This window comes from Pseudopodoces humilis, chromosome 16, assembly GCF_049639895.1.
Source record: "Pseudopodoces humilis isolate 2021_Gansu_Grassland_sample_001 chromosome 16, ASM4963989v1, whole genome shotgun sequence".
Taxonomy (NCBI): domain Eukaryota; kingdom Metazoa; phylum Chordata; class Aves; order Passeriformes; family Paridae; genus Pseudopodoces; species Pseudopodoces humilis.
Window position 1 is genome coordinate 10,390,945 of NC_142215.1, and position 22,035 is coordinate 10,412,979.

General features: G+C 38.6%; 1 protein-coding gene across 1 annotated transcript in view; it reads left to right on the plus strand.

The window, feature by feature from the left end:
- The first annotated feature begins 1,444 nt into the window (after positions 1–1,444).
- The window catches only part of SECISBP2L (SECIS binding protein 2 like), a 28,194-nt gene continuing 7,603 nt past the window's right edge, over positions 1,445–22,035 (plus strand). The window contains exons 1-14 of the mRNA XM_005521514.3: positions 1,445–1,652; positions 10,863–11,041; positions 11,599–11,923; positions 12,045–12,180; positions 12,610–12,839; positions 12,927–12,951; positions 13,701–13,816; positions 15,590–15,721; positions 16,249–16,332; positions 17,137–17,304; positions 17,466–17,607; positions 19,207–19,376; positions 20,462–20,594; positions 21,545–21,707. Coding sequence (XP_005521571.2) covers positions 1,635–1,652; positions 10,863–11,041; positions 11,599–11,923; positions 12,045–12,180; positions 12,610–12,839; positions 12,927–12,951; positions 13,701–13,816; positions 15,590–15,721; positions 16,249–16,332; positions 17,137–17,304; positions 17,466–17,607; positions 19,207–19,376; positions 20,462–20,594; positions 21,545–21,707 — 2,021 coding nt within the window. The 5' untranslated portion in view covers positions 1,445–1,634. The remainder of the gene's footprint in view (positions 1,653–10,862; positions 11,042–11,598; positions 11,924–12,044; positions 12,181–12,609; positions 12,840–12,926; positions 12,952–13,700; positions 13,817–15,589; positions 15,722–16,248; positions 16,333–17,136; positions 17,305–17,465; positions 17,608–19,206; positions 19,377–20,461; positions 20,595–21,544; positions 21,708–22,035) is intronic.

Consider the following 22,035-nt stretch of genomic DNA (forward strand, 5'->3'; position numbering starts at 1 on the left):
AGTAGAAATATGAAAGTTCAGTTTAATTGGGATTACAACCTGGCCCACTCCCTTTCCCATATGCTCAACGGGACCTATGATTTTGTGTACTGTGACCTCATGAAAACTTAAATCACAGAACATACGTAATGTTGCAGACATCTAGGCAAAAGCTACACTTAGATGGTGATCCTGCTGATGTGGACGGAATAGCACAGAAGGCAGCAACAGTCTGCACAATTCTCTGTTCGTGTCATCTGTTTGCAAGATGAGATCTTGCAGTGCAATGCAATAGCCCTCTTCATAATCCCATATGGTACATATGAAGTTTTAATGGCAAAGAGAAACTCCTAAGAAAGTACAAAGGGATTATGTGGGTTTATCCAAGAAATAAAATTTTTATAACATAGGAAAAAATGTTACATGGTATCATGAACATAGAGCAGGAAAGATTAAATAATTATAAAATAAAGGTTTAATCTAGGAAGCTGTAGCAAGATTGCTCTGTCGAGACATTCTGGATAGCTTTTACTGCTGTCAAATTCAAATACAGGCTTTCTTACTTGTTTCTTTAAAAAGCAAGCCATTTATTCCTCAAAAGAACCTTTTATCTAGCACGAACCTGACTCATGCATTAATACGTAATACATTTATAATATATTTACCTGGAAGTGCTCAAGAGTCTGATCTGGGATATCTTTTGTGGATTTCTTTCACAAAGGTACTTAGCCTAGTTTTGCTATTTTTTTTTTCCCTTGCCATGAATCAACCAAGTTGTAAATAAATCATGCCACATTTCCATTAAACCCAAGGCAGCAGGCCTATTAGCGTAATGAAATGCGGGGACATCCCCTGCAGAATACACGCACGGGATCATGTGTTGTTATGCAGCACCGGCTCCTAGATGCGTTTCCCATTCTCCAGGCTCGGGGTGAACACAGTCTCACTGATTTCACTGGCGTTACTCATTATTAACCACATGTTAAAAGCAGGGCAGTAAAATAAAGGAACGTCATACAAGCTGCGCCCAACCTCGCATCTCAGAATCTCCCTGCTTTGCTGCCGCCCCAGTCCCTGCACACACGGGACCCGCTTCACAGCCCAGCCCTGCACTCCAGACGCTTGTGCGACATTTTTAGATTTCTGCCTCTAAATAAATCACAGGGATGTTGTTTTTTTTCCCCTCGGTGTTCCAGATAATTTCAAGGACGCCATCGGCCTGAGCCTCCCCCGGCGCCGCCCGCGAGCAGACGGGCCCGCCGCGCACCTGCCGCCCTCGCTCGCCGCCGCCGGAACGGCTCTGGGCGGGGGAACAACGCTCTCCGCGCCCATTCCCGCGGGTTTCCGCAACGCTTGTGTCACGGCCCTGCTTGTTTTCGGGTGGCCGGAACGCGGGAGGGGAACGCCCGCCGTGGGGGGGGAGCGAAGGCGTTCCCGGCCTGAGCCAGCCCGGCTTCCGTCCCAGCTGGTCCCTCCCCGCCGCCCGTCCCTCCCCGGCCGTGGCGTAGCCGGTCCCGGTTCCCGTGATAACCGCGAGCGGGGCCGGCGCTGCTCCGGGCGAGTGCGGAGCGCGGCAGGGGAAGCAGCGCCATGGGGGAGGCGGCCCGGGTCCTCCGCTACCCTCATTAGAGCCGCCGCCCGGCGTAGCTGGAGCCATGGACAAAGCGGACAAGGTGCGAAGGGACCGCGAGCAGCCGCGGCGGGAGGGGCGGCGGTGCGGCGGTGAGGGCGGGGAGCGGAGCGGCCGCGGCCGTGTCAGCCCCGGCAGGGCCGTCGGCAGCGGCCGGTCGGCGGGCGGGGCACGGTGGGGCGGGGCGCGGCTCGCGGCCGGCGGGGCGGGGGGCGCCGGGACCGGCCGTGAGGGGCGCCGTGAGGGGCCGCCGCCCCGGCCCGGCGGAAAGCGGCCCTCGGGAGGTGCAGACAGGGCGTTCTCCGGGCTGGAAGCGGGAGCTCGGTGTGTGTCCGCCGGCGCCCTTCCCTCCCCGGGCGGGAGACGTCAGGCCGCGCCCGGCCCGGCTGTCCGGGGGAGCTGGGATCCCGGGAGCGGCTCCCCTGGGAATCCCAAGGGAATTCAAAACTCGGTTCTGTTCTTCTCCCTGGTCCTCCAGGCTTTGTTTCGAGCTTAGGGAAGTATTGCAGTTTAGCGGCATTAAGTTTAAGCCTGCCTGGTCATTATTAGACACTTGGTTTCTTGAAAAAGAAACAGGTTTCTTTAAGAACTTAGCAACACAATTGAGGTGTCACTCTTGTTGAAATCCTGTAAATGTCAGGGTCGGGTTGAAGTTTGTAGTGACAGGACACTGCTGATGGTCTCCTCATAGCTGAGTGGGTGTAGCTCACTAATTCTACAGGTCGTTATATTTTTTGTTCTTCTGTATTAAACTCGGCCTTTCGAGGTAACCAGTTTGCATTATTCTTAAGAGATTTTAAAGTGTAGGTATAAAGAAGCAGGGACTTACGAATTTGTATGATTTGTTACATATCTGCAAAGAACATTTCATCATCAGGAGGTAGTTCTAAAAAATGTATCTGAAATGAATGATGTCATCTGTTAGAGCCTGATACTACTTTTAAGCTTCTGTTTCAGCAGAATGTGTTGAAAATTGGTGATTTACAGCTCTTTGTTTCCTAGTTTTCAGCTTTAGCTCTCCAGGGGTTCTAATAGTAGGGTAAGGAATAAAATAACACAGGTTCCTGTAGCAAAGTAGATAATGACTAGTAATGCACTCTCTAAAGATACACGGCTTTTCATGCTGTATGTATATCTAAGGAAGTTTGTGAACAGTGAGTCTTATTTCAGTATTGCTCCCACTGTGGCTTTCTTCCTGGGCTTTCTGGTGTGATAATGAGTTTAATATTTTTTTTATGCTTATTTGCCTTGATGTTAAAACCTGATCTTATTCTGTAAAATTTACGTTTGTCCAATCTGTAGTACTTTTTGTTTTAAAATCTTGGATTTTGGTGTGGTGGGATTTTTTTTCCCCTCTGTTTCATCTGTAATTAGTACTGCAGTACACTTGTGAAATATTTATTCCTCGTTGCTTGAGCTCTTCAGTACTGGAGGTTCACACACATGTCCTTATCAAACCATTTTCTTTTCATCTGTCAAAACAGTTCATGAAAACAGAGAGATGTTATTTACAGTATAAATAACTCAGTTGACTCTGAGTGATTGTTTTAACTAAATACAGTATTTCAGCTTGAAGGTATAGTTAAGCTCTGTAGCAGGAATGATCTTGTTTATTATGTTTGCAGCATATCTGGTCCTGTTGGTTCCTTATCCCCTAGTAAGGCTTCTAGGCAGACAAATAATTAATACCTGATGAGTTTCTAAAGTGATTCAACAATCTTGTTGCTTTTGTCTGCTCATTATACAGTAGCATCTTGATTAGGATGCTCCTGGATACTTTGGGTTTGCATCTTTTGTGCTGTAAGAATTGAATGTAATCACTGTTACCAGTGTAAGTGTTTGGTAAGGTTGCATCAGTTTTGGGAGCCATTTCATTTTTTCTTTATTTGGGCTTCTTTCTCTGCCTGTACTGCATGACATCTGATAAATGAATATTAAAGCCTACACATGTGTGTTAACAGTACTCATTCTCTTTCCTTTCCCTCAGTATGCTCTCTCAGGCACAGTACAGTAACTGTATGTGCTTATAGGAGTAACTGCTGTGTAATTAGAATATGAGCACCTAGGACTATTGTACTGTTAGCATGGTATTTCAAGAGTAGAGAATGCTTTTGATGGGTAAACAGTTTTGTGGTGTCTTAGTGAATCAGTGTGAGATTTCTTGTTGCAGGATCATTTGGACACCTAATTAATTAAAAGATACTGCTTTTGGATTGCCTTTGAGATTTCTGTTACCTAAATTCTAATATGTTCAGCAATATTTTGGCAGCTGACATAGATGAGAACAGACTAAAGCTGCTTAAAAAGAATTATTTTTATGATAGAGTAGTTGAAATTTTTGTAGTGGGTGTGTAAGTTTACTTCTGTCTACACCAGAACAAAATTGTTCCCATTAAAAAGTGGGTTTCAGCAGTTAAGTGTAGGTTATTTTCCTACAAGAGAGGAAACTCAGCAGATGACCTCTGATGCTCTTTCTGTTTAAGCAGAATGTGATGGAAAACTAAAGAGAAACAACTTCTTTCAAAGGTACTGCTGTGCTTTGATTTTTCTGTCTTATACTTTTGTCTTGCCCTGTGATTAAGACAGTTGGTTCCTTTAGTAAGTTGAGAAATCAGGTGAAGTTGCAAAATCAGTGACCTGTGTTTTGTTTTAGTATTGCTTAAAGATAGCCTGTTCTGCTTGCCTCTGCTATTCTTGACCACTCAACAGGTGGCTTGATAATATGGTTGCCATGGAAGTGGATCTAGATCAATGTTTTGTGCTCTTTTATCCGGTCCAGTTTCCTTCAGTGTTTCTTACCAATGGCAGATTTTACAACTGAGGCAAGCTGGAAAATGTCTGGTTTCCTGTACTGTTTGCATATTGCTTACTTTTGAATCTTGAAAGTGCAAAACACTTTTGGATTTTGTGAGTTTAGTATTGTCTTATTTCAGAATAATGTTCTCTGGTGAATTTAAATGTTATTGATGTGATTCCATGAATATCTTAACTGTTTGAGCACAAAATTATTTATCATTGACTAGTTTGTGGAGACGAGGAAACTGATTTGCATAAATAATTTGGACTAATCCTTTTAGTACACTGTCTACAAAGCACTCAAATATTACTACTTCATTTGGATAGCATGAGGATAGAAGTTTGTACTGCTAAATGCTGGAAAGTAGTGAAGTGAAGAGGATCCTTTTGATAGCTTTTTTTTGTCTTTGGACAGGCTTTGTGTAAGTAAGAAATTTTAGTTTCTGCCCCCTTTTTTCTTACAGTATTCTGGCTTTGAGTTTAACATTTTTACTTATATATAGAAAACAAGCAAGTAGCACAACCTGACAAGCTAGCATGTTTAAATATTTAGCTTTGTTATGTTCTGATAATGATATTTAATCCTGTGAAAGGAAAGAGAATTATGCGCAATTCCCTTTTTATGAGCTGAGGGAAAAGGAAAGGAGTTCATTGTGTATTTGCTTTAAGTGCTGTGTTGAAATGACTATGTTAAATGCAAATAGGGAAGGTTAAATTTTGTGCTTCGTTAAATGGCCTGCTGCTGGTGTTTCCAGTTGGACTGCATATTTACCATTCCCGAGGTATCTGCCACTTAGAAGCAACTAATTATAGAAACAATGACTTCCATATTTGTAAAGTTTATCTTAAAATAGATAAACTGTGACTTGCCTTACTATTAACACAGCATTTAAATTATGAAATCCAGAATTCAGAAACAGGATTGTTTTTCTTAAAAAAAAAACAAACCCAGAAGTTTGAGCTATGTTTTTATTTTACTTAGGGATGAGACTTCTTGTTTCCAGACTTTGAGACAGTAAAACAGCTGATTTTATTATAGCCCTCTGAGATGTGGCATCTGTGTCTATTTTCTCACCCTGTAAATGGTGAGATTGATATCTAAGCATTCTCCTCTGAGAGCAGGATGACAGAGATCCTATTTAATGGAAAATGCTGAATGACATTAGGCTACAATGAACAAAAACTTTTCTAAGATTAAATGTACAGTGCTATAACTATAGGACAGAGTTTACCAGTCTGTTCCTGCTTGTGTCATCTTCTGTCTTAGCAGCTGTTGATGACTACAGTAGCTTTTATATAGGAAACAAAGGAGCTCTTCAGTATATATGCTGTCTTGAAAGACTTGTAATTGTTGTACTGAAATATGTAATGAGCTACTACAAAACGTTTTGTAAATTGAAACTAGGGGTATCTACAAAAGAGGCTTCTGTCTAAATCTTGGTTTCTTTTGAAGGGATGTATTTCCATTAATAGGCAGCTGATTGAAAATCTGATGTTTCAGCATGACTTAAATTTATATTTAGAATTGAGTTGGGTCATCAAAGGTTGATTTCAATGAAGCTTTGTTTGGTTTTGTGATATGAAAGGTTGAACAAACATGAAGAAGTTGCAGTCAAAAAAAAGTTTAGTCTTGCAGTATTTTCAGTGTTTGCTATTAGATGGCATGATCAAACGACACAATAGTTTGTATTAAGGTCTGACCCTGCATTTACTGATGGCAGTGGCAAAGTGTTAATTTGTTTTAGAGGATACGGACTAGAATAAATCTTGATGCTGTGAGAGCAATTAAAGCATAAACTTGTATCACAAGTGCTCTATTGTAAGGATTAGGGCAAGTGTATCAGCCTTCTCCCAAATCTTTTTGTGTTTGACAAATCTTTCTTGTCTGTGGTTACAAACCAGTGGCATGATCAGTCCTGTTTGTGCTGTTCATGTGCACTTGGCACTCCATTTGTGCTGTGTGGGTGAAATCTCTGAGGAATTGTGTTCATGTGTATTTGCATGCACTTTTTTTTATGCATTTTCTTGTTTGTTTCTGAAACAAAAAGGAGCTTGTCTTGTGTTCTGGAGCTTACTTCATTTGTTACTGGTTGCATTTTCCACTGAGTCTTAAGCATGTCAGTATTTAAACAACCAAACCCATCACCAAACTGCTTCTTCGGCATTGTTGTTTCTGTAGCTCACCAAAGGAGCCTTTCCTGTTAGAAGAAATAATGAGTTTCGATATGAAATAACTTATGCTTGTCCAGTGCAATGAGAAATTAGCCGTACCTTTACTTGATACTAAATTGATCAATGTTTTTTTTTCTTGTTTCAATTTTTCTCTTTACATTATGAAGGAAGAAGGCTGTTTATTAGAAAGAGAAGGTATTTTGCTGTGTATCTTCACCAACATTTCCTCCTAGCTGAGATATCTCTAATCCTAAAAAGATCTGCTAAGAAAACTTCGAACAAATTACTTAGCATTGCTCTTTTGTTTCCCTCACTTGTCCAGTGAAACCACTGGTCATCTGTGAAATGTGCTGAGATGTCTGGAGAATCACCCTGGAGAGTTAATTCTGTTGATGTTTTGGTTTGGTTAGCAGTCTGACCTGACTTAGTACATTTGTTTCCCCTTTTTGCTTTAAGTTTACTGCCCTCATCTGAAGACACAGTCTGTGTAACACAGAAATATTAAAGTATTTTTGAAAGACTGGTAAAATGTTCTAAGGAAGCAATATACTGAAGTTATTTTAGTTTAGTTGTTGATACACTTGAGTTGCTGGTGTTCTACCCTCAAGTGAAAATGGGGCCTTGTTGTCTAATGAAATGTATAAGTTATGTGAGAATTGGATGTATTATGTTTGCAGAATGATTTTGAAATACCTGTATTGAGGTTTCTAAGTTTTCAGGTGCTGTTTTCGTGAGTTGGTATATATACGTGTGTGTGCATTGCAGAACAAAACGCAAAATCTGAAAACAGAAGTTTGCCCTAAATCATTTGCCAAAACAAGTTTCTTGAAAGGATTAAAAAAACCCAACTGTCACAAGCCAACCAAACCTGTAGGTTCAGACTAAACTGCGCAAGAAAAGTGTTTAAGATATAATGCTTGTAAGAGGTATGTGAAATACAGTTTTGATTCCTTTAAATAACAGACACTCCCCAAAAAGCTGTAAGCAAAAAAAGGATTTAACTTTCAAATGCACCCATATGTGCTTATGATTACAAGATCTGCTGTATCTCTATTTTACCATTACAGGTAGGCTAAACTTGTTTTGAGCTGTACAGAAAATGATAATTAAATATATCAGGCAATTGCTCTGTCATAGCAATTAGTAATCATAACCTGTATAAGAGACTCAACAACAGGAAAGGAAGAATTAAAGCTGTCTTTTTTTTGTTTGGACATCTCTGAATTGTTTTAACCTAATAAAACCAAGTAGAATAATGTGAATTATTTTCCTAAAATCATAAAATTACATTTTAAGACTGTTGAGTCTTATAGAGGGGTTATAAATAAATTTAAAACAAACAAACCTCCCCCCCATATACCCTTTTTTCCCATACAGATTTAAATAAGTCAAATATTATCCAATCCACCTTGGATGTAAAAGTAAGGTAGGGATTATCTTTGAGAATTGACAGGAAATATTTTGCTGTGGCAGCCTTGCAGGTGGGAATAACTCACTTCCTGCTGGATCAGTTACAGCTCTGTTTTTAATATCTGATGTGAAAGCGTGTTCTCTCATAATCCTAATGAGTGATGATATAGTACAATATCACAAAAATCATTGTCATGAAACCATTCTGCAAGAGCCTTGTCAATAAAGAATGATTTCTGTATTTTCATGTAAATCTCCCAAATAAGGGAAAGAGCAGACAGCCACATAGGAAAGATCTTTAAAACAGGAAATCTGGTCCCAACATGAATGACAAATAGAATGTTTTTACTATTTTCTGAGCCAGTGCTAGAGTTTATTTTTAGTATCTCGGATGAAGTTCACTTGGCATGTTGTGGTAGGATAGTGACCAGCAGGTTAGGATTAGTTGTTTGTCAGTTTTCAGTGTTTCCTTAGGAATACCACATTTGTAAAGCACTCACTGTAGTTTTACTCTTGTCTGTGGATGAAGCACCCTTGGTGTGTTCCTTTAATGTTTTGATTGCTCAGTTGGTTAGAGCAGGGTGCTGATGATGCCGAGGTTGTGGGTTCAATCCCCATATGGGCCATTCATTAAAGAGTTGTACTCGATGATCCTTGTGGGTCTCTTCCAATTCAGAATAATCTCTGATCTAGTTTTGTAGGCCAGCCCAGAAGTGAATCTATTCTTAAGCAAATATTTTTTGCCTCACAGTCTTGAAATAGCATAGAAAAAACACTCTTAGCTTTAAGGGAGGGATTCAGTGTTGGTATTTCTGGTACTTACGTGTTCACTGTACATAAACACTTTAAAAAAAAATATTACAAGAAGTCTTTCTCTTGTGTTGAGCAGAATGCCTTGGAGCTTTGCAGAGGGACAGGCCAGTCACCAGGCAGCTGAGGGATGTGCCTGAGGCCAGAGAGGAGACTCTGGGTAGAGCTGGGTTTGATTTGTGTTGCACAAGTTCGGTGCTGCTGCTGCAGCTGCCCCACAGCTTTTCCTCTGAATAGAACTTCAGGAATTAGAAGAGAGGAATCTCTTCTTTCTTTCTTCTCTCTTTCTTCTTTACTGTAGAAGAAAGGAATGTTCACCCTCTACTAATGATAAAGAAATGCATTTAATTGATGTGAAGGTGATTGTTCTGCTGTAATGCAGATCTTGTTATACAGCAGGAGTGATACCTCTGTGTCTGTGCTTATAGCATCAGGCTGCCCTGCACTGGAACTAGACCTTAAAAATCGTTTGGTTCCAAACCTGTGCCATGAGCAGGGACACCTTCCATTACACCAGGTTGCTCGAAGCCCCATCCAAACTGGCCTTGAACACTTCGAGGGATGGGACATACTTCCATTTATTATAGTCCATCTGTGTATATATATCTATATATATATATAGATAAATATAGATATATCCATATTACAGCCATAAGCATTTTCAGAACAGTCATTAAAAAATACTTTCCTGCCAAGAACAGTGTGTCTTGTCAGTTTGAAAGACATACTTTTTTCATTGGGACAACTATATTTTAAAAAAAATTTTGGACTTGCCCTTCCCACCTCTTCCACTCCCATGCTGCTAAACCAGTATGGGATTTTATTTAAGCAGAATAAGTTTTGGGGACTTGGAGATTCAGATATTGGGTGAGAAGGCTGTCTCTGGATGGATTGTGGATGTGACGCAGAGCAAAGGCATGGAGTGAGAAGTGTGTGGTAGGTGTGGGACCACTTGCCATGATACTTCCAGAGCTCCTGTTCCACTGTTTCAGCTCATGTGGAGGTTCTGGAGGTAGTAGCAAGGATAGAAGACTGTCCTCAGCAAACCTTTAGGATTTTGTTCTTTTATGTGCTGTAAGAGCATGTACTCATACAGGTCATATGTTACCTTTGAGATTATTTTGTAGGTGTATGGAAGGAAAAATGTCTGGAGTCCTTGTCTGCTTTAGAAAGAATCTTCTTAGGGTTTGGTACTCCATGAGGTAATGATGTGAGACATATATAATTAAGCTGAGATCTTTGTACAAAAAAAGGTTGTTTTCATCTGAATGCAAGTTATAGTAGAATACAGAGTTTAAGGGTTCTTAGGTTCTGCAGTTGTCTTATTGAATACAGCATTTTTTGTTATTTAAGTGTAAGATGCAGCTATGTTGTACAAAATCAAAAATGTGAGCAAAACCAGCTTAAGCTAAGGATACCTTCAGGATTGGGGGAGATACTTTTCTTTGAAAGCACAGTTTGAAATTTATTTCTAAGCCTTCTTCATGACAACCTTTAATCATAATTTTAACACGTTAAAGTATGTTCAGGTTGTACAGATAGAATGTGTGGGGAGGGTTCTTCTATGGTGCATCATCTTTTTGCAGTTAAACTATGGTTTAATGCTGAAAAGCCTTTTTTATAATTGCCTAGAAACATGGTCAGTTTTGTAGAGCAGGCCAGGCATTACTACATCTTCCATATGTTGGTTTCACTTCTGAAAGCCTACACAACTGTGCTCCACATACAGTGCTAATTTGGTTTTGTTCTGTGCTCCGACTCATATATCTTCTGCAAGATGTGAGCTTCAGTCCCTTTAAAGTTAATTAGTGTTTGCATTGCACTTGTAAAGGTTAACACAAATGCTAAATGTTGGTGATCTGTATTACACTCTGCATTGATTGGGAGGATGCAATAAGCACTTGCCAACTGTTTTCCACCTCTCTTGGTTTACTGCAGAAATCCTGTAGCCTTGTCATCCATTTGCCTGCTGTTCATGGTACTTTGCGTACAACTTTATGAATCTAAATTTTCCCAAGCAATTTATGATTGTAATTAATGAAGACATTCTTTCTTTTCTCTTCAGAATGTCAAGCTGTCAGCTGAAGTAGAACCATTTATTCCTCAGAAGAAGGGTCCAGAAACACTAATGATCCCAATGGCACTTCCTAATGACAGTGGAGGAATTAATGGAATGGAACCAACTCCAATCCCTAGCTACCTGATCACTTGCTATCCATTTGTACAGGAAAATCAATCCAACAGGTAATAAGTGATTGTGATCTTCATAGAAGATGATCTGTTTTTAAATGAGTTGAAACTTGTAGGCTTGAGAGGAGTCGGTGATTGTGGGCTTTATATTCAGTTTTTTGTTCACTGTATTTAACCCTTCATGTATGAGGAGGAAGTTTCTCTATCCTCAGTCTTTTACCTATTTTCTTCCTTTGTTTTTTTTCCATTCATATTCTTTGTTGCCTTTTTTTTCTCCTGGCTATGAAGGTCTGGTACGGATCCCTCCCAAAGTCACCTGCTGTGCTCTTGGATCTTCTAAGGCAGTCAGGAGATTTTTTGTCTGAATCTCTGATGCTTCTCTGAATGAAGCAAAGCTTTGGGTGTCCAGCTTGGGTCCTGCCATGGTGAAACACGATTGGGTGTAGCTGTATCCAGTTTTCTTCACATAACTAGTTAAAAAATGTTGAGTTTAGGAACTTAATATAATAGAATTGTTGTTTTTGAAGGGGTGGTAAAGGTCTGAATTTTCTATGAAAGGGGGAAGACTTACTGAGCAGTTTTGTTTCGTTGTTTTCTTTTTTTTTTAATAGACAGTTTCCATTATATAACAATGACATCAGATGGCAGCAACCCAGCCCAAATCCTGCAGGACCATACCTTGCTTATCCTATAATATCTGCACAGCCACCTGTTTCTTCAGAATATACTTACTATCAGCTGATGCCAGCACCATGTGCTCAGGTCATGGGTTTCTATCATCCTTTCCCTACGCCCTATCCTGCACCCTTTCAAACAGCAAATGCTGTAAGTACAGTTACTACAGAATGCACTGAGCGTCCCAGCCCGTCAGGCCAGGTCTTTCCATTGTCCACTCAGCGGAGCAGAAGCAGTAACAGGGGACCAGTCATTCAAAAAGTAAGTCTGCTTTTAAATAGGATAAGTAGAACTGTATAAAGAAAATGTCTTTGTACAGGAAGCATATATCTCATTTTTTATCAACTTTTTTTTGTGTGTGTGTGGCAATGTTTGAAAACAGCAACAGCAGTTACAGATGCACATAAAAAATAAACGTCCTCCAGTGAAAAATGTTGCCACTCAGAAGGAGACCAGTTCATCAGGCCCTGAGAATAGATCAAAGATTGTTTTGTTGGTTGATGCATCACAGCAAACAGGTAATTTGTTTTTTAAGTTCTGGGTGTATGAAATAATTAGAACTGCATGTTAGTTGTCATCTTTTCTAAAAGAGGGTGGACCTGATTTAGATGCAACTTTTAAAAGAAATCTTTGCAGCTCAAAAGGATAATGAAGAAAGGTGCTGATGGTTGCAGATACCTACTCAGTATGTCACCTTATAATGTCACCTCATGACCTACTCAGTATGTCACCTTATAATGTTGCAGTGACATGGTACTCCTGCAAAGACGTTGACAACTCTTTAAGGAGTTGGTTATCAATAATGGTTGGACCTAGACATAATTTAAATTCAGTGCTGGTTTAATGCAAAGACTGGCTTTTTAAATTTGTTTTTATGATGTGTAGCTTTTTTGTGTCTCTTACCAATTCATGCGCAAGTAATTTTATTTTTATTTTGTTTCTTGAAGACTTTCCTTCAGATATAGCCAATAAATCACTTTCTGAGAGCTCCTCCACGATGCTTTGGAAGTCAAAGGGCAGGCGCAGGAGAACCTCTCACCCTGCTGCAGAGTCCTCCAGTGAACAGGGCGCAAGTGAGGCAGACATTGACAGTGACAGTGGCTATTGTAGTCCTAAGCACGGCAATAACCAGGCTGCAGCTATGGCTTCAAGAAATACAGATTCTTGTGCAATGAATGTATGTAAAGATAACTGAGTAACAACTATATTTGTAGCCTACAGACTAATGAAAATTACGGAAATAATTGTTTCTTTTCCTTTTCAGGTTGTAGAACCATCGATAAATACAAGTAAGCATTATCTTGACTGGTGAGCTGTTTAAAATTTGGCTGGGTTGCATTTGTATTTTTGCTTTGCATAACTCCTGATCTACTTCAGCGTGCTGCTCTAACTGATCAGACACTTCTGAGGATGTATCTTTACTGTGATTTCCAACCACCTCCACTAAGACACACCTGTTACTCGCTGAATGAAGAAGTGTATAGCTATCACTAATAATTTATTAACGACTGCCTTTCTTTAATGGGTTAAAAAACAGCTAGAGACTCCAGTGGAAGCATTCAGACAAAGCTGTGCTCCTGTTTAGTTTGTCCTCAGGCTTCCTTACCCTTTTGGACTGCAGTTCATAACTGGGTAGTAACAGAGCCAAGGAGTTCTCATTCTCCATTTCAGAAGCACTGATACTTTTTAGAAGCTTTACACATATCATGAACAATTAGTTTGACTAGTCTGGTAGTAGTAGGTAATGCCAGGGACTGCTATTTATGACTGAACGGAAATTGGTATGGATGTGAACCTGAGATTTTCCTTTCTTGCTGCTTTGTGGTGATCAATTTTTGGCAGCTTAAATGTTCCATAAAGGTGACTCTGGCAACATCTGAAAATAGCTATGGAAGTTAGTCTAGTTCTCCTGTGATAATACTTTCTCCAAGAACTTTATTTGTGTCAGGATTGTGTTCCTGGCTCTGGTGGCATATGAATCATTATGAAATGTTCGAGATACTAATTCAGTTTTTCATAGATGGCACTTCTCTTTCAGCTGGTATAGGTTGGACTAATGTAAATTCCCAAGCAACGCAAAAAAAGCCTTGGATTGAAAAAGCTCCGACCTTTTCTAGAGGTGGAAGACAAGCTGAGCAAAGAAATAATCCACAGGTATGCTGTCAGAGGTTCTCAATTGAAGTATTTGAGGCTTTTTATAATATGGAAAAATAAGGAATTTGGAGGGAATTATAAAATTAACATACAAAAAATATTTAATGAGGACAGTATAGAAATTCAACCTTAAAGTCTAGTTGCACATTTGCTTATTTGCACATTTCTAACTGATATGCTTTTTGAGCTGTCTCTATATCATAAATATATTTATGTATAATTTAATATCCTTGACAGTCTTCTGCCTGTGCTTTATATGTACCTACCTAGGAAGAACATTGCATATATAAAGCAACCTGTGAAATGATGATAGTGTGGGTGTAGAAAAGTTAATTCAGTTTTTGACCCATTCACACTTCAGAGGAAAAGAAAAAATCTCAAACTTTCTAAAGAAAGATTCTGATGTGGTGAGCTAGAATCCTCTGTTCTCACTCCTCTTGTCTTGAAAACTTTTTTTTAAATTCACATTAGCATACCATTTTTAATTTTTTTAAATTCTTAATGGCTTAAAATTATTTTATGCTAAAGTTTGAATATCTTTCTGTGAGGCTTCTTCAAGTGGGACAGGATTTCTGTAATTAGTATGTGAGGAGACAGGAGAAGGTGGCCTTCCTAATTTTGAAATATTTTATTGGAGCAAGTTGTTCAGAGGGTTACAAAGAAGGCTGAAACATTTGCCTTTGTTTAAACATAGGTTTTGCTTGAACTCTCTTATTGCAGACAAGAAATCTGAGCTCCAAGTGGATGCTTTGTATAAACATGCCTGTTTGTGCAAACATATGTGAGCCAGCTTAGCCTGTTTAGGTTTTTAGATGGAATTGTTAAATTGTCTTGAATCTTCCTGTTTGATAACTGGGTTTATTATAGAAAGAAGCTTGTGGATGCTAGTATCTGGTAGTATAGCATTTCTGAATATTTTTATAAAAAAATGAAATTTGTTATCAAATCAGAGGCTTTAGAAGCCACTGTTGTTAGTTTATGGCATTGGGACAGTAGGAAGAGCCAGATTTTTCATCCAGTCACAGTTTAGACTCTAAATCTGACAGTTATTTTAGATATTTAAAAACAAAGCTGGCACAAAAAGTTTTAAATGAGGTTGCCTCAGCCAAATTCACTGTACCTCAAGGCAGAATTGTCCTAGAAACTATTCTCTGTTGAAACTAAATTGGTATGAGGTCTGTAGTAAATTTTCTTGAGAAATAGGTAAGTATAAATGTGAAATTCAAATCAACCATTGATTTTTGCGAACAGGTCTTGCACAGGGGTTTCCACCAACCTGTCACATAATAAACAGAAGAATGCTTTTACCACTATTCTGCTGTCTCCAGCCTTCAGAGAACTGTGTGCATGTGCACTGTCATAAAAAATGTGTTGAAAGGCAGTAACTGCATGTAGAATAATTATGAGGTGGGAGAGAGATCTTTGGAGTGATCGTGGTTACAGACAGTTCCTCAGGGTTCATTAGTCACCAGCAGCTCCTGAGTTTCTTTGTGTTTGGCCAAAAGAAACCTTTTTATTTAAGTTACAAATTTAAAGATTGTCTTGAGGGGAGGAATAATCTGGTACTGCCTGTAGAATCTTTGTGCAGGCTTTAAAGAAAAAGACAAACCAAAAAACCCACCAGAAAGCCCCCACCAAAAAAAATTCAGAACACCAAAGCACAATTTATCCTCTGAAAACTGTACCTAGTTGCTAATTAACAGGCATGTTCATGCACATACATAGCCTGAAAAACTGAAATTACAAAATGCCAATCACATATGTTTTCTTCAGTCTGGTTTCAGATGCAGAGACCACAGCACATCTTCAGAAAGAAGGCAGAGTTTGCAGAAACGACATGAAAAGCCTTTAGCTACAAGCCAGGCAAGCAGAGCTGAGCAGAGTCCTGAACCTCTGTATTTTGAGGTACTGTTGTATGAAAACTCTTTCCACGTAGTAGCAATGCCAGTTGTGTGTGGAATAAGTGATGTTCTCAATAGGAAGTTACAAAACATCTAGCTCCAAGAGGTGTACAGCCGAGGTCACTAATTTATTAGACGATCCTTTAATCATGTACAGAAAGAGACTTGTACTTGGGTGTTGTGTAAAGTGCAGTAATTTAGAACACTTTGTGGTTTACAGATTAAATAAGCAGCCTTCAAGTAACTCCTTCTGTTCACTTGTGAATAGAAATTTGTGTTCACTGGTTTATCCCCTCTAATTGTAATAAGATTTTTTTTTTGTGTAAAAAGGAAAATTTAAAAAAAGATACTATTTGGATGCAGAAATGCTTTCCTAATTTTTCATTATTTTCTATTAGTATCACTTAATCCCTTCTAATTTATATGTGATTTAGGGATTCAATTTGTTTTTCTACCTTAAGCAGTTTCAGTTGATGTTCCTCAAGTAACTTCGGTTCCATCCTTTTTATTTTTAATTTCTGTATTGTTTAGGATGAAGATGAATTTCCAGAGCTAAATAGTGACAATGGCAGCAGCAAAAGTAGTAGCATCCAGCAGAAGATTTCACCCAAAGTAGTAAGTAATTATTTTCTTTTGCAAAGCATTGTCTTTTGAGACTATTCAGTTTGTGTAATTTTTTTTATGAATCTCTGCTACAAGACTTGCATTGCAGTAATTGTGATGACCTTGGAGTGTTTGTGTTGTCTTGGATGCTAAAGAAATGCCAATTAAAATAAGTGGTGTGGGGAACCCATTTTAAAGAAAAAACTTCAGGATTAGCAGGATCTCTGCTAATGAGATTGTAAGATACCTGTTGCAGACACTTGGTGTCACAGATTGTCTCAAGATTTCAATCTGCATCTGCTTGAGGGCTGTGGAAGCAGTTGTTGGAAAGGTACTTTTTTTAGTATGTGATCTACTTAAACACTTTGTTGCAGAATTGTGCCTATAGACTGCTTAATCTATCTGGCTGCTTTCCAGGATAGTCAAATCCTATGTGAAATCTTGGGGAGGGGGAAATTCTTTATTTAGTAATCAGACTGGAAAACCTTCTGAAGCCATAATTGTAGCTAAATAGAATAGCTTTCCATACAAAAAATATTATTATTATTAATATTAATATTAATATCAATTATATTAATATATTTTTATATTAATATATATTAATTATATTATAATTAACTATATTAATTACATTAATAATATTAATAATAATAATAATAATATTACTATTAACTTGTGTCATCTAGCTGTAATTAATTAGGATGTCATATTGGTTATCAAAGCCTTGGGTGATTTGATTTCTGAAGTGGCCCATATTTGGTGATCTGGAGAGAAAGGTCTTTTAATTGTGGATTTTTTTGCATTTTTAAATTCTAGTTGGATGACTTACCAGAGAATTCTCCAATCAATATAGTCCAAACTCCAATTCCCATTACAACCTCTGTACCAAAGCGTGCAAAAAGTCAGAAGAAGAAGGCCTTGGCTGCAGCACTTGCAACAGCTCAAGAGTATTCAGAGATAAGCATGGAACAGAAAAAACTTCAAGTGTGTAGCACCCTGCCCACCCCCAGCACTTGATCAAGAGGAGGATCAGTTACCTGTTGCTCCTCTTACTCTCTAATAGCAGTAATCTAATTTGTAAATTTGTAAAGAATATTGCAGGCACCATTTCTTCGTATTTATTGTATGTGATGTTCCTTTTGTAGGAGGCTTTATCTAAAGCAGCTGGAAAGAAGAGCAAGACCCCTGTTCAGTTAGATTTGGGTGACATGTTAGCAGCTCTTGAAAAGCAGCAGCAAGCAATGAAAGCTCGTCAGATCACCAACACCAGGCCTCTCTCATACACAGGTATTTCTAATCTGCCTGACAGTGCTAACATTTTGTGCTAACATGGATGTAATTGATCTGAGCATCTTTAATGTTTTTCTTTCTCTCAAGTTTTAGCTTTTGAATACAAGTGTGATAAAAACCTGGGAAGATGATTTTTAATGCATTTCTCAATAAATTACCTGTGCTGTCACCCTCTGAGCTGCAGTATGCAATAGTGAAAATCCATATAGAACTGATGCCAAATGTCTTTTAAAAAGACCTGCTATTCAAAACTCAGGATTTGTGTCCTGAGAGTAATTCAGTGCTGAAATGAATATGTGAAAGAAACATCTACTACAGATATTATAAAATACTCTTGGAAAGAGAGGATACCAATGACTGTGATATGGAGGGATATGTCCCTAGGATGTTCTTCCCATTTCTGCTGTTTATGGGTCTCCTGACCCACAGCTTTCTCAAATCAAATTTGTTTCTTAAACTATCCATTGTTTCTACCTTATGCTTTTACCATCCATAATGTCCAATGGCAATGAATTGTAACTTTACTAAATCCTGTGTGGGGAGACTCTTCTTTCTGCTCTGTTTTTGGGGGATTGAGGTCAGTACTGGATTTTTTTGCGCTCTAATTCAAAATATTGTTAGCTTTCACAGACTTTGTGCAAAGACTGAGCAGTCATTCCCTTCTTTTCTTGTCTGATTCTTAAATGTCTGTGAGGTCTCTCAAGAGTCCTAGTCTATTTATTTAATTCTGGAAGTATCTTTTCTGAGAATCCATGTTGCTTTTTCTGTACCTTTGTGTAGTTCTGCTGTATCCTTTTAAAAATAAGATCAGACATGCACAGAATATTAGGCTATAGTTTGATTATGAATGTATGCAATGGCTTAATAATGCTTTTATTAAGTCTGTATCAACACGACATTAAATTAGCTTTTTTTTAAATACTTGCTGCCAAATGCAGACTTGACATTTTTGTAATCACTTATAATAACTCCACCATTCTGATTCCTGAGCTCTTCTGTGTAGCCTGGAGTCTATCATTATGCACATAGTTACCATTTTCCTTCTGGTGTGTTGATTCCTTTACCTGCTTTGAGTTTCAGCAGTGTTCAAACATTAATTCAAGCTGGCATGGTTATATCAAACAAAGCTCAGCAGAGAACTGTTGGCATTTCCATTTGAGACAGCACTTGTTTTATTCTTTCTGGCAAAAGATCCACTTAACTACATGCTGCTCTATCTCTTCTCTTTTGTCCTGTCAACTATTCAAGCCTATAACAACTGAAAATCAGTGTTTGGATAAACATTTGTGATTTATCTTACCATAATCATCTAACTAATAAAGCTACATGTAGTCATTTGAGAGAGACCCCTTACCATTTATTAAAATAATTTCTGGAATCCACAATTTCCTAAAACATTAAGGCTAAGTTGAAGAAAGCTTAAAACCATCTGGAAGCAACAATATCTGATGATGTAATTTTCCTGTCATTATGAACTGCTTTTTTTTCCAAGGAAGGAAAATCTACTTAGAGAATTCATCAGTGGAAATTCTGAAAACAGTGTTGAAATAAAGCTGACATGTCTTTTGGTGAAACTAATATCTATCATGTATTTAGTTGGCAGTGCTGCTCCCTTTCATACCAAAGAATCTGCCAGCAGAAAGTCCTTAACAAAGGGACAGCCGTCTATGGGTTGCCTTAATCCTTTGGATTCGACTGCCCCAAAAGTTAAAAGAGGAAAAGAGAGAGAGATTGCAAAACTGAAACGCCCTACAGCACTCAAAAAGGTAAGTGTGCCAACCTTGGAGTGTTTTGACTCACACTCATAGTCCAAAAATAACAAAAACCCAACCTTTTACTTTCTTAATTGAGGACTCTTTTCCATGAGCATAGGGCAAGCAAGTTATGAGCTTCTGCCTCCAGTTCATGCTAAAGTGATGCCCGCTCCTTTGGATCTAGGCATGTAACATAACTTTTATAGCCCACATAATCAGTGAAGTTAAATGTAAAATGTAAAAATGTATCTCAATACAGATTGTGTGGGTGTTTTCTTTTTTTAACTGCAGGCACTAAGACACATGGAAAAGCTTCCATAGGTTTTTCATGTGGCTGATTCCTAGTCTGCAAAGTAGTATGCTAGCCTTAGTTTTTCCTACTCCTTCTTACAGAGCTGGGTAAAGAAGTTGAAGCAAACCCACAATTTTTGAGTAAACCTAGAAATAATTAATTGCTTATATATATCTACCTTCATGGAGTCATAAATTAGGTATGTGCAGAAGGAATAGAGTATACATATATGGACATCAGAAGATAAAATATAAAAAAGTGAGCCCTAAAAATGCAGGCCTTTTTCTGACCTGCCTATGATCTGAGTTAGAGGAATTTACCTGTTAGGAAAAGTTTTCTAAGCTTTGTTGTCAAGGCTTTTATGTTGTTGCTCTTAAACATGATAGTAATGCCAGTGTATCCATGGCTACTTATGTTTGCACTTTCTTTTATAGAAAGGACTGTCTTTATTGAGGTGCTTCATAAAGATGACTAGTATGCCTGTATAAGGTATTCTTTTACAGGCATGGGGATAAGGAATTGTTATGTTAATGTTATGTATCAGAAAGGAAGCTGTGACAGTACTTAAACTATTGAAGGTCCTGGTTGTGTAGAAGTGTGTATTGAGTATGCCATCTGAAATGCTGCAGTGCATACTCTGTGATCAAAGAGGAAACTGAAGTGATTTCCAGAGTTTCTCTCCTGGCATGAGTAGGAAGGTTCAAAACAGCTTGCTTAACTTCATGTTATATCCAGTGAAAGGGATGTTTTTCTTTACAGGTATCTCTCATTTTCAGATGCTGACAGCTGTTGGTTTTGTTTCTAGATTATTTTGAAAGAGAGAGAAGAGAAGAAAGGTCGTTTATCAGGTGACCACAGCCTTCTGGGTTCTGATGAACAGAAAGAGGCTCATTTAAACTTGACTGCTGACCAGTCGCAGGAGCTGGCCTCTCAGGAAGGTTGGTCTCTATGTCTCTAGACACCCATCACTCCCCCTCAGCTGTACTAATCTGCTTGGTTTTGTATTTTGTCTTCTTATGCCACACTATCTTTTAGCTTTTTTTTGACTTTGAGATACTAGCATATGAACTCCTCTTCTAAAATACCTTGTCTGTCCCTCAGTTTCTCAGTACATGATGTCCATATAGCAATTTAATTATTATCTCAAGTGGATGTTCCCACCATATGTCAAAATTGATAGTATTTTTGATAAGTAAGCTACATGTGACCTCTTGTCAACCATGCTATGTTGACCAGAGTACTTTTAATGATGAGCATTCTGAAAGTTTTCCAGGTATAGAAGTTGCAAACTGTAAATGGGGTTTTCCAGTTTGTTGAACATGTCAGTCAGCTGCAATGTCTGGATTGTCAATTTGCAGCAGAAGCCCTGAGCAACTGAGAAGCTCTAGAGAATTTTCAATGCCTTCAACATGTTTGGGTCTGTAGGAGTGGGGGAAGGAGATGTCCATCAGGATTCCGCATGTACTGCTTCAAAACTTTTTCTTCTGAGTGACCTGACTAGAGTGGGAAAATCCTAGGCATTCTAGGAATAAGTTAGTTGAGTATTTTATATATATATAAATAGTAAGGAATTATTGGAAGGAGTAATAACATTAAAACAGGTTTTTTCTTCTGTTTTATTAATTTCCCAAAGCAAGCTCAAGATATTTTTTAATGAATATTCAAGTATTGCTTATTTATCCAGTCTGTGCTGAGTGGTGGATGTGTGTTCAGTTTGTTTTCTCCCCTTTCTCCCACCCCTCCAGAAGGGGAGGGAAGAGTAACGTTTAGTGTTTTCAAAATGGAATTTGGACAGAGTAAGAGAGTGATAACACAAGAAGTGTGGTTCTGTTTCTTTTATATACAAAAATGTATTTGCATTTTATAATATTTAAAAATTACCTTTCAGAAACTGGTCTGAGTATGCCTAGTGATACTTCACTTTCTCCAGCAAGTCAGAATTCTCCATACTGCATGACCCCAGTGTCACAGGGCTCACCTGCTAGTTCTGGAATAGGCAGTCCAATGGCATCTTCTGCAATAACCAAAATTCACAGCAAGAGATTCAGAGAGTGAGTTTTGCTTTAATAATATAAATTCAAGGCTTGCACTTCAGTCACCCTTGTATTTTAAATGTGGGTAGATTTAGTAGACTTAAGAGCTTAATGAACATAAGCTTCCCTTTCAGAAATAGAAGGTTCTGCAAGTATTTTTTTTTCCCTAAATGGATCGCTTATGTTTGTCCACAAATGTGTGTGTATATGTACACACACACTTGAGACTTCCGCAACTTTTGCTGTTGCCACAGCAAATAAGCAAAGTAGGAGTATTCTCTGAAAAATATTTTTTGGAGGAATGCTCTGTATGCTTTGGATGGGAAAGGGAGGAATACTTAGGAGT